A 15,452-nucleotide genomic window follows, 5' to 3' on the forward strand; every position below is an offset into this window, starting at 1 on the left:
ACAAACATTTGTGAAAGAATGGGTCACTCTCAGGAGCTCAGTGAATTCCAGCGTGGTACTGTGATAGGATGCCACCGGTGCAACAAGTCCAGTCATAAAATTTCCTCACTTCCAAATATTCAACAGTCAGCTGTCAGCGGTATTATAACAAAGTGGAAGTGATTGGGAACAACAGCAACTCAGCCACGAAGTGGTATACCACGTGAAATGACGGAGAGGGGTCAGTGGATGCTGAGGCGCATAGTGCGCAGAGGTCGCCAATTTTCTGCAAAGTCAATCGCTACAGACCTCCGAACTTCATGTGGCCTTCAGATTAGCTCTAGAACAGTGTGTAGAGAGCTTCATGGAATGGGTTTCCATGGCTGAGCAGCTGCATCCAAGCCATACATCACCAAATGCAATGCAAAGCTACAGATGCAGTGGTGAAAAGAACGCCACCACTGGAGTCTAGAGCAATCTAGAGTCTTCTGCATCTGGCTATCCGATGGACGAGTCTGGGTTTGGCGGTTACCAGAAGAATGGTACTTGTCTGACTGCACTGTGCCAAGTGTAAAGTTTGGTGGAGGGGGGATTATGGTGTGGGGTTGTTTTTTTAGGAGCTGGGCCAAATGTCTTGGTATGCTGAAGCATTCAGAGTTCCTTTTACTAGGAACTCTGAATGCTTCAGCATACCAAGACATTTTGGACAATGCCATGCTCCCAACTTTGAGGGAACAGTTTGGGGATGGCCACACATGACTGTGCACCAGTGCACAAAGCAAGGTCCATAAAGACATGGATGAGAGAGTTTGGTGTGGATGAACTTGACTGGCCTGCACAGAGTCCTGACCTCAACCCGATAGAGCACCTTTGGGATAAATTAGAGCAGAGACTGAGAGCCAGGCCTTCTCGTCCAACATCAGTGTGTGACCTCACAAATGCGCTTCTGGAAGAATGGTCAGAAATTTCCATAAACACACTCCTAAACATTGTGGAAAGCCTTCTCAGAAGAGTTGAAGCTGTTATAGCTGCAAAGGGTGGACCGATGTCATATTAAACCCTATGGATTAAGAATGAGATGTCACTTAAGTTCATATGCGAGTCAAGGCAGGTGAGCGAATACTTTCGGTAATATAGTGTATCTCAAAAAAGTAGGGATGAGGCAACAAAAGGCTGGAAAAGTAAGTGGAAGAGCAGCTAATTAGCTTAATTGGCAACATGTCAGTAACATAACTGGGTATAAAAGGAACATTGCAGAGAAGCAGAGTCTCTCAGAAGTGAAGATAGGCAGAGATTCATCAATCTGCCAAAAACGGCATCTTCAAATTGTGGAACAATGTCAGATAAATGTTCCTCAATGTGAAACTAAAAAGACTTTGAATATCCCACAATTTACAGTACATAATATCATCAAACAATTCAGAGAATCGGGAGAAATCTCTGTGCACAAGGGACAAGGCCAAAGGTCAATATTGGATATGCCTGATCTTTTGGCTCTCAGGCAGCACTGCATTAAAAAAAAAAAGTTCTAGAAACAGCTATCTGGATTCAAGAACATTACCAGAAATCACTGTTTGTCAACACAGTTGGCCAAAACATTGGACTGACGCAAGATGGGAGACTGTTCTGTGGTCAGATGAATCAAAATTGGAGATTTTTTTGGAAACCATGGATGCCATGTCCTGGGACTTAAAATAAGAGGCACCATCAAGCTTGTTATCAGTGCACAGTCCAAAAGGTTGCATCTCTGATGGTAGAGAGTTGTATTAGTAATGGTGTGGCCAGCTTACTATCAGGCATTTATCAGTTAGACCCTGTGTATTTCAACAAGACAATGTTGGAGCCTATCCCAGCTGTCATTGGGCGAGGAGTGGGGTACACCCTGGACTGGTCGCCAGGCCAGGGTGTCAAACAACGAGGCACGCTCACATTCCCACCTACAGCCAATTTAGAGACACCAATTAACCTAACAAGCCTGTGGTGGGAGGAAGCCGGAGTACCAGGAGAGAACCCACACATGCACGGGAAGAAGATGCAAACGCCGCATAGAAAGACCCGAAGCGAACCAAGAACCTTCTTGTTGTGAGGCGATTAGCCAATACCACATTTAAAAGCAAATCAGCTGGACATCAGCTGATGAGGACTTGCATGAGATCACCTGGTGTCAATTATAAAGCAGTGGCTGACTCCGTGGTTGCCTGGACAATGCTATACGTTTGATTTACTGTTTATGTTTTAAATAGGCAATTTTGTATAGATATGGATCTGGTGTGCCTTGGGCAAAAAGGCTGAAAACCACTGCTTTAGGGTATGACTGATTTCTGCAATATTAAATAGTCAGAATTTTGCACAACAAGCCTTTATCTGTTGCAGTCATTGATATCTAATGTGTGAGCTTTCATGAGGCTGTTCACAACAGCAGACACTTTACACCTGTGATGAATTAAAGTCTGGTGTGGTTATCCTTCTCTAGAAGCCGTTACTCTTGAACATTTTATCCTGCTGTAATATGAGCTGTGTAGAATAAATAACGCTCCTTACGTGGGATGTAGGACAACATGACGATGATGAGGCAGTAGTAGTAGTCGAAGGAGACGTTATAGATGTTGGGGAGCCTCATGGAGTACATTCCAGATCTGCGTACAAACGGTAGAGCAGCGTAAATGGTCATTAGTTCTCCGATGACTCCAAGAGGGTACAGGACGATGAAGAGGTTGTATCTGTGAAGGATAAGAGGAAGGAGAGCACTGTGAATAAGTGATAAACCTGCAGCAAAGATCCCTCCCATGCTCAGATGGACAAACAGTTTAGACAATAAGCACTCAAACTAAATCATAAGGATGAGCTTGACAAACAATGCATGCTTTCTTAAATCAGACCCTTAAACGTCACTACATGAGTGAAAGTTAGTGCAGAGGGGGGACTGCAGAATGAGACTGTTGTTGCATTCTTCAGACAACTCCATCACTAGGCTAAATGGCTGATTACTGCAGGGATAGTGATTGCTCAGCACTTTTAGGACATGAACAAGGATCTTTCCTTTTTGTCTCTAAACCAATCTGAAAATACCACATCAAAAATGCCCCCAAAAATGCACCATAAAGACATAAAGTTCCTTGTCATCCTCCAGGCTTCCCTCTCTAGCTTCCTGTCACTTTGCTTTAAGTGTGAGAGGTCCTGCCTCCCTTTGTGTCACCACACAGCCTCTCTAGTACGATGCATGCCATGACTCAGGGCTACAGAGATCCTGTATTTAGTCGAGACCACAGCGAGGGCTCGGGGGAGCGTCCCAGCGGATGTGAGAGAAAACATTCCATGACCAAAACAGATGGTCTTAAAAACGGGAGCAGCTGAACATGAGCCCCTCTGCTGGGGGGCCTGGCGTCTCCTCCATGCTTGAAGGAATACATGAGGGCTGGGGGGCAGGGAGGAGAGAGAGGCATTCAATACGTGAGAATCAACACCCAAACAAATGAGTGATTGGCACAGAGCTAATGAGACACTTAAGGATAATCAATAATTAGCTGGTGGGCCTCTGTCTGCAGCAGGTTAAAAACAGAACGATGTCTCTCTTAGTGAATGGGCTGATGTAACATATAAACCTGGGTATTCTGATAGTAACTCTCAGGGCTGTTAGATGCCAAGCCTGTGTGTTGGACAGCTATCAATGTGTACAGCTGACGTTCCTCCAAACGACTCCTATTTCAGAGTCAGACTGCCACGTCATAAAGCGCTCTTCATATAGTACAAGGCAGAAGTTATGTCACTTTGAAGCAGAGAAATTTGTTGAATGGTATCACATTTTGTTGATATAACTGAAAGTAATCTGAAATTTCAGGTTTTCTTTTCTGATAATGAAGAACTAGATCAAAAGCTATGATTTATCCATATAAACGAGGGTTGTCACCAGAAGCAGTTTGGTCATTGGAAGCCTCAGGCAAAAAATCAACATAAGGCCCTTCTCCATTTAGCGATAAAAAAATAATAGAAAATAATAATAATAGAAATAATAATATAAAAAAATAATAATATAAAAAATTTAATAAAACACAATAAAATAAAATGAAATAAAACATATAATAATAATGATAATAATAAAAATAAATATTGATATTATTATTAATAATACTTATACTAGTACTACTAGTATTAATAATAATAAAGAGTGAAAAAATATCTCTACTCAATGAAAAAATCTCAAAACTAAGTAGCTACTTGATAACACCTAAATGTAAGCAAGCAGCACTTGCTTAAATGAAACATATAAGGAAAAACAGGTGAAAGATTCCACATTGCAATATTTTAACTTGTCTCGAGGGAAAGTTATTAATTATTTACCAATTTAACTCATGGATAGAAATTATATATTCTTGCCACTGCTATAATAGCAGTTCTTCTGCAAAAAATCATAATTTTTAAATGTTTTTCTGCCATTTAACAACAAAGAATATACTATTTCACCGATTGGAAGTTTCATACAGATCTACTTTGCTGTAACTTGCTTGTAATGAAGACATGAACTCAGTAAGGAGTCTCTGGGTCCTTCCAAGGAAGTATTTAAATTATGGAACCCTAGTCTGAAGCTAGTTTATGCCCACTGGGCACCTTACTTGCATTTTAAATACTAATCTTTATCCCTGAAATGCTTTTACACATACAAATTGAAGCTCACCTTTGCTGTTATCTTGAGGCCACATGGTGCATAAGGCTCTGGGACAATTGCCTTCTTTTGCCTAATGGTAAAACAGCCTTTGGTTGTTAGATAACAGAATTTTTAACTTATAATTTTAAGTAATAAGAGCAACTGCCTGGTGAGGTATAGCTACAATAACCAGACAGTGTACAGTGGTTGGTCAGGAAGAAGAGTTGGGATGTTTTTTTGATTTTTGGAAAATGTTATCATTTCCACATGCTTTAGTCAGATGGAGCTCGACGTAAAGTTTGGAAAAAATCCTTCAAATCATTCCTCGAAGAGTTGACATAGGCACCAAGTTAGAAGAAAATGCCTAAAATTGTTCTTGAGATCTCATAATTACAGAAGTGAGCTGGACAGGGGACGGACAGATAACTCTAAAATATATATTGCTTCGGACATGGCTTCAAGTTCCTTGGGAAAAAAGAAGATGACCAATGACCAAAAAGTGCCTGCATGGTACATGCTCCTGCATGTAAACTTGACACAGAAATTGAACTCACATATCATTTAGATCGATTATGTTTTACTAAGGCTAACAAATATAAAATATCAACTCCATCATAAATTAAGGGATAAAAATAAACAAGAATACAGGACATAAAGGCTATGACACAGGTGGAGATTAGTTTTAGTCAAAATCAGAAAAAAAATCTTGATCATCAGATCAGACCAGGAAAAAACTAAAAACTGGAATCAGCCAAACAAATTATAATCAGTTTGCCTCTTATTTTATTACTACGATCTAATCAGAATCATTTAAAGAGAAAAACAATCTATATATTTAGTCTTTTCCTTTTGCTCTAAAAATGCACAAGATTGGTCATTGAACCTCAAAATGTCACAATTTTTCTCCAGGAGGACTATGCCCCTGGACCCCCTCTAAGGTTCAGGGTCCCCCACGATAGTATTCTAAAATCCTGTGGGAAACAACTGCAACTGTTCTATAAATCTCTGAACATTATGGCGCCCCAGTATCTTTCTGACCTGCTCACCGACTAGCATCCAATCCCATCCCTCCCCTGACCTCTGCACTGTTGTATTTGACCTATAAATTCAAAAGCACTACTACTGCTTTCTCTCTCAATCTGTATCATGCTTCAGTTCAGTTTATTTAATAAGAGTGAGCTCTCTTTACAATGCTGAAGCAAGGAATGGTTTCTGGCACAGATGGAAGAGGTGAGCTTTAGCACGGCAGGACTGCTCATGCATGCCAACAAGAATGATTGTAGAACGTACGTGCTACATAAAATCAACACAGTTGTTCCTTTTGACAATGGCAATGGCACATCTGACTAAAAAACTCAAATTAAGCCACAGTGAGCAAAACTACTGTCACTATTGTCAGTGTATTTCTCCACTGTACCTACCATCTAAGATCACACGTTTTGTTAACTGTATGTCTTAGTGGGCTGTGACGATGTATCCGTGCTCTGTCCCAGGTTGGGCTTGGAGCGACGCAAGTGCAGGCCAGTGGAGGAGTGGGGAAAAGAGACAAGTGTGCTTTAGTTTTGGCTTTATATGAGTGGACCTTAAGAGGTTCTGTATTTTTTTCCCCCTTGAAAAAAATCTCATCTAGCATTAAGCATGTGGAAATTAAGGACTTTTTTGTGTGTTTTTTACAAAATAAGATCTGTCGCATTTGGCATGTAAAGTGGTATTTAAAGGGTTAAATCAATTTAAATTACTACATATCTGATTTAAATAAACATGACTGAATGTAATGAAAAGTTCTGAGTCTTTCAAGGTACAAAAATAAATATTGATTTGTATCAATTTTATGTCCGTTTTTGGATGAGAACATTTTTGTCTCTTAGCAGTTCAAAATGAATTTTTTGTTACAGAGGTCTGAGGGTTAAAACATGGCTTCTACAAGTATCAAAAATGTTAAAAAAAAAAAAACTCAAACAACAGAGAAAAGTCAAACTTTTTCAGATTTTACTTTCTAGAAGGTGTTATATTATCTATCGTCTTCTATTATCTATATTATCTCCATTATATTTTTGGTTAGATTCTTTAATTGCTTTGGATTTTGCTGATGTTGTCAGGTGTCTTCTGTTGCTACAAACACATGTCAAAGCACTTTGTAAACCCATGTTTTTAGAAGTGCTATACAAATAAAGTTATTATTATTATTATATTACAAAATGTTAATTTTCTCAGCCTTTTGTATTTCATGATCAGTATTGTCACAGCACAGTTAGCAGTTAGTTCACCCTCCACTGACAGAGAATAGCTAATGAGGTGCTAATCAATAAACACACACATGCTTCTCCTCTCTGAGTTAGCCAGACGATATTTAATACACGCACACAGCTGTACTACTTCCTGACGTAAAGCCGCTCTAGGTCTGTGAGAGGAAGCATGCTGGGGGGAAATCTCCAGGTCACAACAAACATGCTCAGACACAATGTCTGACACGCTAATGACAATTCAAGCTCATCCCCAACACGAGCGCCGGCATCTCCACCTGGCCCATTTGATGAAGTACGGCAGGTGGTGGAGCAGGTTGAATGTGTAGTAGGAATATCTGGTAATCTCTGTCATCGTCCACACAACCAGGAATAGGATTACGCTCTCTTCATTCTGGATCTTCATTTAGGTTTAGAGAATGACAAACATATAGAGGGCATGTTTAAATGTGTAAAATGTGGCATGTGCTGCAGGAGTAGACAACAGAGAACCCTTCCTTGATATAGAATATGTGTGCTGGACATGTGGAGGTATCAACACCAGAGAAAAATCTAAGATAAATGTAGTCATTTTTGTGCATTTCCTAACAAGGATATTGGATAAAATATTTGTAAAAGTCTTCTTTTTCTGGCACAGCTAAATGAGAACTTGCAGTAGTGGTAGAGTGAGTGTTGTGCAGTGATAGTCACCGGTCTGATGCTGTTGGTGATGAACCAAACCATGAAAATCCGCGAACACACTTGCACCCCGGTTACAATCACAGAAGTCCTCACGATTCCTGCAGCACAGCACAGGGATAAAACAACATTTAGTAACTGCAGAGGTGCAGACTTGTTCTTATTTTGGCTTAAATCTTCAGACAGAAACATACCGATGGCACAATGTCCCACCTGGAAGAAGAGGCATATTTTTAAAGAGTTAATATCCTTCATTTTTATTAACATTTTGGTATTTGTAGCATATATGATGTTCAGTCATTTCACTCTGTTGGACAGTCAACTCTGAATTCTTACCTCAACTAACGCAAAGGTCTGGAAAAACTTGAGTGTTCTTGCTATACTTCTGTACAGACCCTTATGTGTGCCTTTCTGGATGTAGAAGCGTATCATCGCCATGGCCAAAACCATCCACCTGCAGGAAACAAGAACAGCAAATGATAATTCTCTTACTGAGCATTTTATAGGGGGAAACGGGTTCAATGGCACATTTACACAAATAGCCCATTGGAAAGTTAAGCTGATAACTGTATTTCATTTTTTTACCTAAATAATAATCACCCTAATCAAAGCAACAACAACTTTCACATTTGTTTCTGCTGTAAGATACACCCTTCTACAAAATGCAAACCATTTTTCTTAAAAGAGAATTTCCTTTCTTTGGCATATTGAACTAAACCAGTGATTCCCAAACTGGGGTACTCGTACCCCCAGGGGTACACAAAGTGACGTAGAGGGTACGTGAAAAATACAAATAAAAAAATAAAATAAAAACGTGATTTTTCTTTCTGATTGATCTTGGAGAAGGAAATCTGTCCTGAATTGTCCGAGATTCTTACAGTAACATCCGTTCAGTCAGACACCCTTCTCATTAAAGCTGTGGTGAGTTTGTACTTAACAGTTTCAAGTTCATAACTGAATATGTTCTAGAAATGTAAATTTCTTTTGTCAAAAGTGAACTGGTGTTGCTCACTGAAAATGCTGGTAAATAATCAATTTTGTGAAAAATAATTCACTTTAAGAGACTTTATTTGTATGTTATGCATACTAAATGTGGGAGGTGGGGGTGGCGGCAGGCTTACAGACACATTTCTTTTTCTAGCGGCTATAAGTGCATGACAGTAGGGGGTACATGACTGGAGGTCAAATGTCTGAAGGGGTACGGGCTGTGAAAAGTTTGGGAACCACTTAACTGAACCATTCGGAAAGAAATGCCAGACTTCATAGCTAAGCCACGATGTGCACAAACACCATGATGCCAGAAAATAAAGAAGAAACGGAGACAACTTTAAGGAGAGAAAGTGTTAAATAATTGTGACAAAAATCCTAAAAGTGGGTTTAAAGTGGCAAAAATTGGCTTCAAAGTGCCAAACAGGGTAGGATAAAGTAGTGAAATTAGGCGGGAATAGGTGGAAAGTGGCAAAAACTGACAGAAAATGTTGTGAAAAGAGGTTAACAAGTGGCAAAAATGGACTGAATTGGCAAAAATGAGTAGTAAATGTGGTAGAATGGGATTTTAAAATGGCAAAAATGGGTTTCAAGTGGCAAAAATTGGCTTCACAGTGCCAAACTGGGTAGGATAGGTAGTGAAATTAGGTGGAAAGTGGCAAAAACTGGCAGGAAGTGTGGTGAAAAGAGGTTAAAAAATGGCAAAAATGGACTATGAATTTGCAAAAATGAGCATTAAATGTGGTGGAATGGGGTTTTAAAAATAGCAAAAATGGGTTTAAAGTGGCAAAAATGTGTAAAAAGTGCTGAAAAAAGTGGATGAATAGTGGTCAATAACCAAATAGCCAAGCCATGATGTGCACAAAAATCATGATGCAAGAAAATTAAAAGAAAGAAAGACAACTTTAAGGAAAACATGCTAAAAATTGTGATAAAAATGCAAAAATTGGCCAAATATGTAAACATGTGGGTTTACTGTGGTATAAATTGACATAACAAGTAGTAAAAAGATGGTTTAAATTAGGGCTAAACAATTTGCAAAAATAATTGAATTGCTATTTTTTCCCCGATATTGTGAATGAGATTTAATATGTGATTATTAATAGATTACTCAACTTGTGCATTTTTCAACAGATTCAAGCAATAAATCAATATTGTAACCTACCTTCAGTCATGAACACTCATAATTAACCATTTCATTGCAAAATGGATAAAGCCTTACAGTTTATCTGAGAGAGGGCTCTGCTCTAAAGATGCTCCCTGGGTTTGTCAAGCAGCATGCGTTGACTTTCCAGGGAGTGCATGGCTAGAAACCCCCATATGAATGAACACATAAATGAAAATGTGTATTGAAAAGAATGAAATCATTTCAGAGGCAATTAAGCCATAGTAGCATGAATCTGAATATGAGGGTGCAACAAGCTTTAAGCTATAAAGGAGGCAGCTGGGGTGGAGGAGGTCAAGCTTGTAAAGCTGCTGCAAAAAATGAAGGTATTAAACTGCTATTTTGACATATTTCAAGTTTAAAAATTATATTGCAGCTTCTGCAATTTGTAAATTGCAGCAAGCCATAATGCGATTTAATGTAATATGCGATTAATTGCCCAGCCCTAGTTTAAATTTTCAAAAATTGTTTGAAGAAGTGGTGAAAAGGGTTAAAAGTGACAAAAATGGGCTTCAAAGTGTCAAAACTGGGTGGAAAAGGTTGTAAAAATTTAATGAGTGTCAAAATGGGTTAACAGAGGCAAGAAAGAGATGGAAAGGGACAAAAAAAACGGTAAAAGTACTCAACACGGGCAGAAAACTTGGTGGAAAGAGGTTAGATAGTGGCAAAACTGATTATAAAGTGGCATAAATGAGCCATAAAGGTGATGGAATGGGATTTTAAAATGGCAATGGGTAAAAAGTGTTGTAAAAAGTGGATAAATACTGGCAAAGAAAAGTGGCATAACTGGGCAGAAAAGGTGGTAAAAGTGGCACAGATAAATATTATCAGCATCAGAACTCAAAAATATTTTGACACTTTTCAGCTTCAGAATGAGAGAACTGTTAGCCAGGATGCTAGCATAAATGCTTCTGCTACAACACAAACACACTGATATCATCAATAACACAACTAGGAAGGGCCCATTGTCAGGGGCCCGGCCATTTCTGTGGGCAGGCCTGTATCCTACTACAATTTTCAAATTGTAGTGCAATATCTATAATAATTACAATAATAATTTTATTTTTATAGCACCTTTAAAAACAGAGATTTACAAAGTGCTTTGACAATAAGTAGAATCACAGTTAAGACAAAGCATCATAACAGAAGCAAAGAACACAACAAGAAAGACAAAACCCCAACAACAGAAGAACCCATGAAAACATAACCCCAATATCCAAATGTTCCTGGTAGACATGTTATAAAGCCTGAAAACATTTCAAGTTAAAAAGACATCATAAAATCTAGGTATGTAAAATTCCAGTAGTAAAGACCAAGAATAAAAACCCAGAATAACCTAGACCAATCCAGACAACACAGAGTAAAACATTTCTGTTTGTCAAAATACCAGTTATATACAATTTATGTTTGCAGCAGAGATGTTATGTTCTACACATCGTGCAAAAATTCAAGTGCGAATCTTTAAAGAAGTTTGCTGAAAAAGCTGCTGCCCTTGATTTGTATGTTTTTCTCATTAAAAATGTGAAAGCCAAAAAAAAGATCATTCTCTTCAATACAAAAAATCATATCGAATTTCCAATACGATTCAAAATAATCTGAATTAGATCTTTTTTAAAATTGTTCAGCCCTATTGTTACTGACTTTTATACCGATGTTTACAGCTCAGTTTTGTGGCAGACTTCTGTTACAATGCTATGATGATTGTTTACAAGGCTGTAAGCTAAACAAATCAGGCAATGTAACTACTGGGATCGAAGTAAATAAATACAAAAATAACATTCATATTGAATCATGTCTCATCTAATTTCATCCTAACATACAGGCCTGACCTACAGAAAAAAAGTTTATATTAATTTATCTAATACTGTGTTCTTATAGAATGATTTATTACTTGTTTTTAAAAAATGATGAAAAATAAAATTAGATCCCACTTGCAATATTGGAAAAAAAATGCAATTTAATTATTTTTTAAAGAAATTTTCAGCCCTCATTCACAGAGAATGATGAGAAAGGGGAAATATCTCTTCTCTTCATAATAATATCAATACATTTATCTTAAAAAGTTCAATATCAGCAGATATGAACATTTCTATATACCATACATTAAATATCAGTAAATTAAATCATCATGTACAGGCGGCTGCAAATAAGGGAAGGACATAAAGCAAGCTGGAACATGAAGGTTTTTTCACTATTGTTAATCAAACAAGTTAAACATCATCGAACAAAGACAAAGTTTCTAATAATGGTGCTGTCAGCAACACAACAAAGGATAACACACCACACCAAATAACCAGTTAAATTCTTGTATCTGATCAATAGTCTGCACAAGGACAGTTAATCTGAGATTAGTGCAGGTGAACATAAATCACTGCTTCAGTTAGGGCAGCGGTGTCAAACTCAAGGCCTGGGGACCAAATCCGGCCCGTAGTACTGTTATACCGGGCCCGTAAGATCATTTCATATTTTTATTATAATTGGCCCACCAGTATGAGGTCTGATGATTTCCTCCAGCATGAAAATATAAACTTAACCTTGATGATTTGAAATATCCTTGATATGTCATACACATCTGAAAAAGGGTAAATTACTTACATAAAAAGTCAGAAATGTGAGAAAAGAAATTAATTTGTGTTTTCAAGTTCAGATTTTTAATTTTGCATTTCACAATTCTGACTTGAATTTAAGATTTTGACTTTTTATTTCATATTTTGACCTTTTCAATTTACAATTTAAAATGTTTAGTCATATTTTAACCTTTTAAACTCATGATTTAGAGTTTTATCTCTTATTTTACCTTTTAAACTCATGGTTTTGATTGTTTTCTCATATTATGACCTTTGAAACTCATGACTCTGAATTTTCTTTTCCCATTTTGACCTTTAAACTCATGATTTTGATTTTTTTCTCATATTCTGTCCTTTGAAACTTATGATTTTGAATTTTAAGTCATATTTTAACCTTTTAAACTCGTGATTTTAAATGTTTACTCGTGATTTTGGCTTTCAATCTCATATATTTGCCTTTTAAAACCATTATTTTGACTTTTAATTTTGTGTTCTGTCCTTTTGAACTAATAGGTTTGCCTTTTTACTTTGGATTTTGAGCCTTTAAACTTGTCACTTTAATTCATGAATCTCAAAATCCTTCATCCTCAGAGCTAAGTTTTTTCTACTTGTAAAATGAGGTTGACAATTTAAGGTTAAACGTTGACTCTGTTCGGCCCTCAACATTTGTTTCAAAATAAAACTTTAATTTCTGTTTAGCATTAACATACACTTTGATATTTGATCTGTCGAGGTTACTCAAATTAATAGTGATTATTTAAGGTCCACAATTAGAGCACTTTTAAAAAAAACTAATCTGGATTAATCTTATGCTTTTGTTGTCCCTTTCAGCACACTTTAAGTCTCAGTGTCTTCCTGCAGCCTCAGTGATGTAAAATAAGTCCACCACGGCTCCTTGATGTCTCATTTCACTTAAAAAATAAATAAATAAATAACAGACAGCTCAGTAAAAAAGTCAAAAGTCATCTATACCTTGTGTTATCAAACACGTCCCTTTATACTGTTCCTTTATTTCCTTTCCAGTCCATAAAAACTTCTTTCACCCATGGTTAAGATAATGTCATATTTGTCAATCTACCTAATAAGCAGCTCTTATTCAAACAGGAAATCAATCCCCCTTAATTAAAGACCGCAGAAAATGTTTAACAAATGACACAAACAGTTTTAAGTACAAAATAGCACCATTTCAAAATGTAATTAGTTGTGATTTACTATAGAAATCCTGAAAATAATGGAATTAAATATTTTTGACAGCCCTACTTTGCATGCTTATAACAGATAAAATTTTGGATTGTTTGAAATTAAAAAAAAACAAAACAAAACTGTCGTCTACAGTTTTGTCGAGAAACCTCCTTTCAGAAGTAAAGGATAACCTTACAGTTTTAGTTATCAGTTAGCCACTAACTTCACATTTTAACAACTTACACAAATAAAGGGACAGAAGTCAATCATTGGGAGACACAAATTGAAAAACTTGATTTTTTATATCTAAATATCAAAACTTCTGAGTAAAGACAACAGAACCGCTCTGGTGATGACTTCTCTGGATGTTTGTGTATCATTTGACAAACCACAGACATGCTATCCATGTGTTCAACTCAAAAATCCTCTCCATAAACGCTCTCGGTGAAGCTGACTCAGCAGCACACAGAAGTGAAAGTGAACAGGAGGAGACACATTTACAACAGACTGAAGCCATGAAAGATTATCTCACAGAGCTGCTGACGGGATCAATGGCATCAACAACTTAATGCGTACGACGCCGGATTGGATATCAGGCTGCAACTACGGATCACGACATTAATCTGCTAATTATTTACTCAATGAACTGTTTTAAACTAAAAATGAGGAAAATGTAAAAAAGGGACCCAGTGTGCATTTAATCCTAGGTGACACCCTCAATTCAACAAAGAGACTGAATTATCAAAGCAAACTTCAAACAAAATGTGTTAGCTTTACACTCATTAAAAAAGCTGAAACTCATGGACATAAATATGCATGAAATACTTTATTTTATTTTGCTCAAATTTAAACAAAGCCATATCATTGTATGGAAGCCCTATAAGAACAAACATTTTCTGATATTCCATAATATAAAGTATATTTTGTTTTTTCTCTCAACAGCTCTGCTTTATTTGTCCAGATACTAACTTTGATTTTACCTTGCAGAGTTTAATTCACCCTCAAGATCTCAGAGACCAACTCATATTCGAGGAAATACTACAGCATTGTCTCTGTCTAGTGTAAGCTGTGATGAATAATAAAAACTACACAGTAAATGATGGTTCGTAGGACTGGAAAAGTTGTGACACCTGCACGTAGTGTTGGAGTGTTATATTCAAGTAGAAGTGAGGAAATGTTGCTGCAGTGGGCTGAAAGTGTACTTCTGTAGTGTTTTACTGAGGAGGAAAAATTCATATTTATGCCCATTTACTCCTCAGTAAACCACAGGAATAATTTAGGTACAATTTTTTTGTTTTATAAAAAATACATTAATGATTTACTTTTTTAAAAGACAGAACAATAATAAAGGATATGGGCTGCATTCTTTACCTCTTGTGTCTGTAAGTTCAGGGTCTGACTACTTACTAAAAGTTTCTGTTGGTTTTATTTATACGACTGTTGAAAATCCAATGATCCAGTGGTTCTCACCTTTTCTAGGTCACACAATCTGGGGGTCCTGATGATGAGTGTGTTCTCTAATTTTAATCAGATAATACTCACTGACTTGTATTTATATAAAAAATGTGATCAGCTGTACTTGTGCACATTCATGTTCATTTTCTGAATATTTTTCTTCTGATGTGTAATCTTTGTACCAAACAGGAGGCCCCTTCAGTCGCTCATGATCAGCTAAACAGTGCTGGAAAATAACCAACAGCAATTAAAAATTGTTGTTTTAAATGCTCTATATAGACAATGTAATGCTAAAGTATATTCTACTGGAGTCACATATTATCTGACTGAAAGGCATTAAGTGTACAACTGTGGTTACTTTACAGTTTTTACAAAATAATACAAATGTGATCAACAAATAAATGTTTTCATGATTGCCAAAATTTCAAATCCTTAATACTCTTTAATGCCATGTGTCTTAAAAGAATCAGTCTCTGCTATCTTTATGGATCATTTAATCAATAAAAATCAATGGTTAAAAATAACTCCAGATAATCACATCTTAACCCAAAAGC

At 36.9% G+C, this 15,452-nt stretch overlaps 1 protein-coding gene across 3 annotated transcripts in view; it reads right to left on the reverse strand.

Annotated features, from left to right (window-relative positions):
- Positions 1-15,452, reverse strand: part of hacd1 (3-hydroxyacyl-CoA dehydratase 1) — an 83,960-nt gene that overhangs the window by 1,504 nt on the left and 67,004 nt on the right. For 2 of the 3 annotated variants that reach the window (XM_041813935.1, XM_041813933.1), the window contains 4 exons: positions 7,879-7,996; positions 7,555-7,755; positions 7,143-7,264; positions 2,521-2,699 (listed from right to left, as the gene is read on the reverse strand). In XM_041813935.1, coding sequence (XP_041669869.1) covers positions 2,521-2,699; positions 7,143-7,264; positions 7,555-7,755; positions 7,879-7,992 — 616 coding nt within the window. In that variant the 5' untranslated portion in view covers positions 7,993-7,996. The remainder of the gene's footprint in view (positions 1-2,520; positions 2,700-7,142; positions 7,265-7,554; positions 7,756-7,878; positions 7,997-15,452) is intronic. The other variant, XM_041813934.1, reaches the window with a different exon arrangement.

The sequence above is a fragment of the Cheilinus undulatus genome, linkage group 19, assembly GCF_018320785.1.
Source record: "Cheilinus undulatus linkage group 19, ASM1832078v1, whole genome shotgun sequence".
NCBI lineage: Eukaryota > Metazoa > Chordata > Actinopteri > Labriformes > Labridae > Cheilinus > Cheilinus undulatus.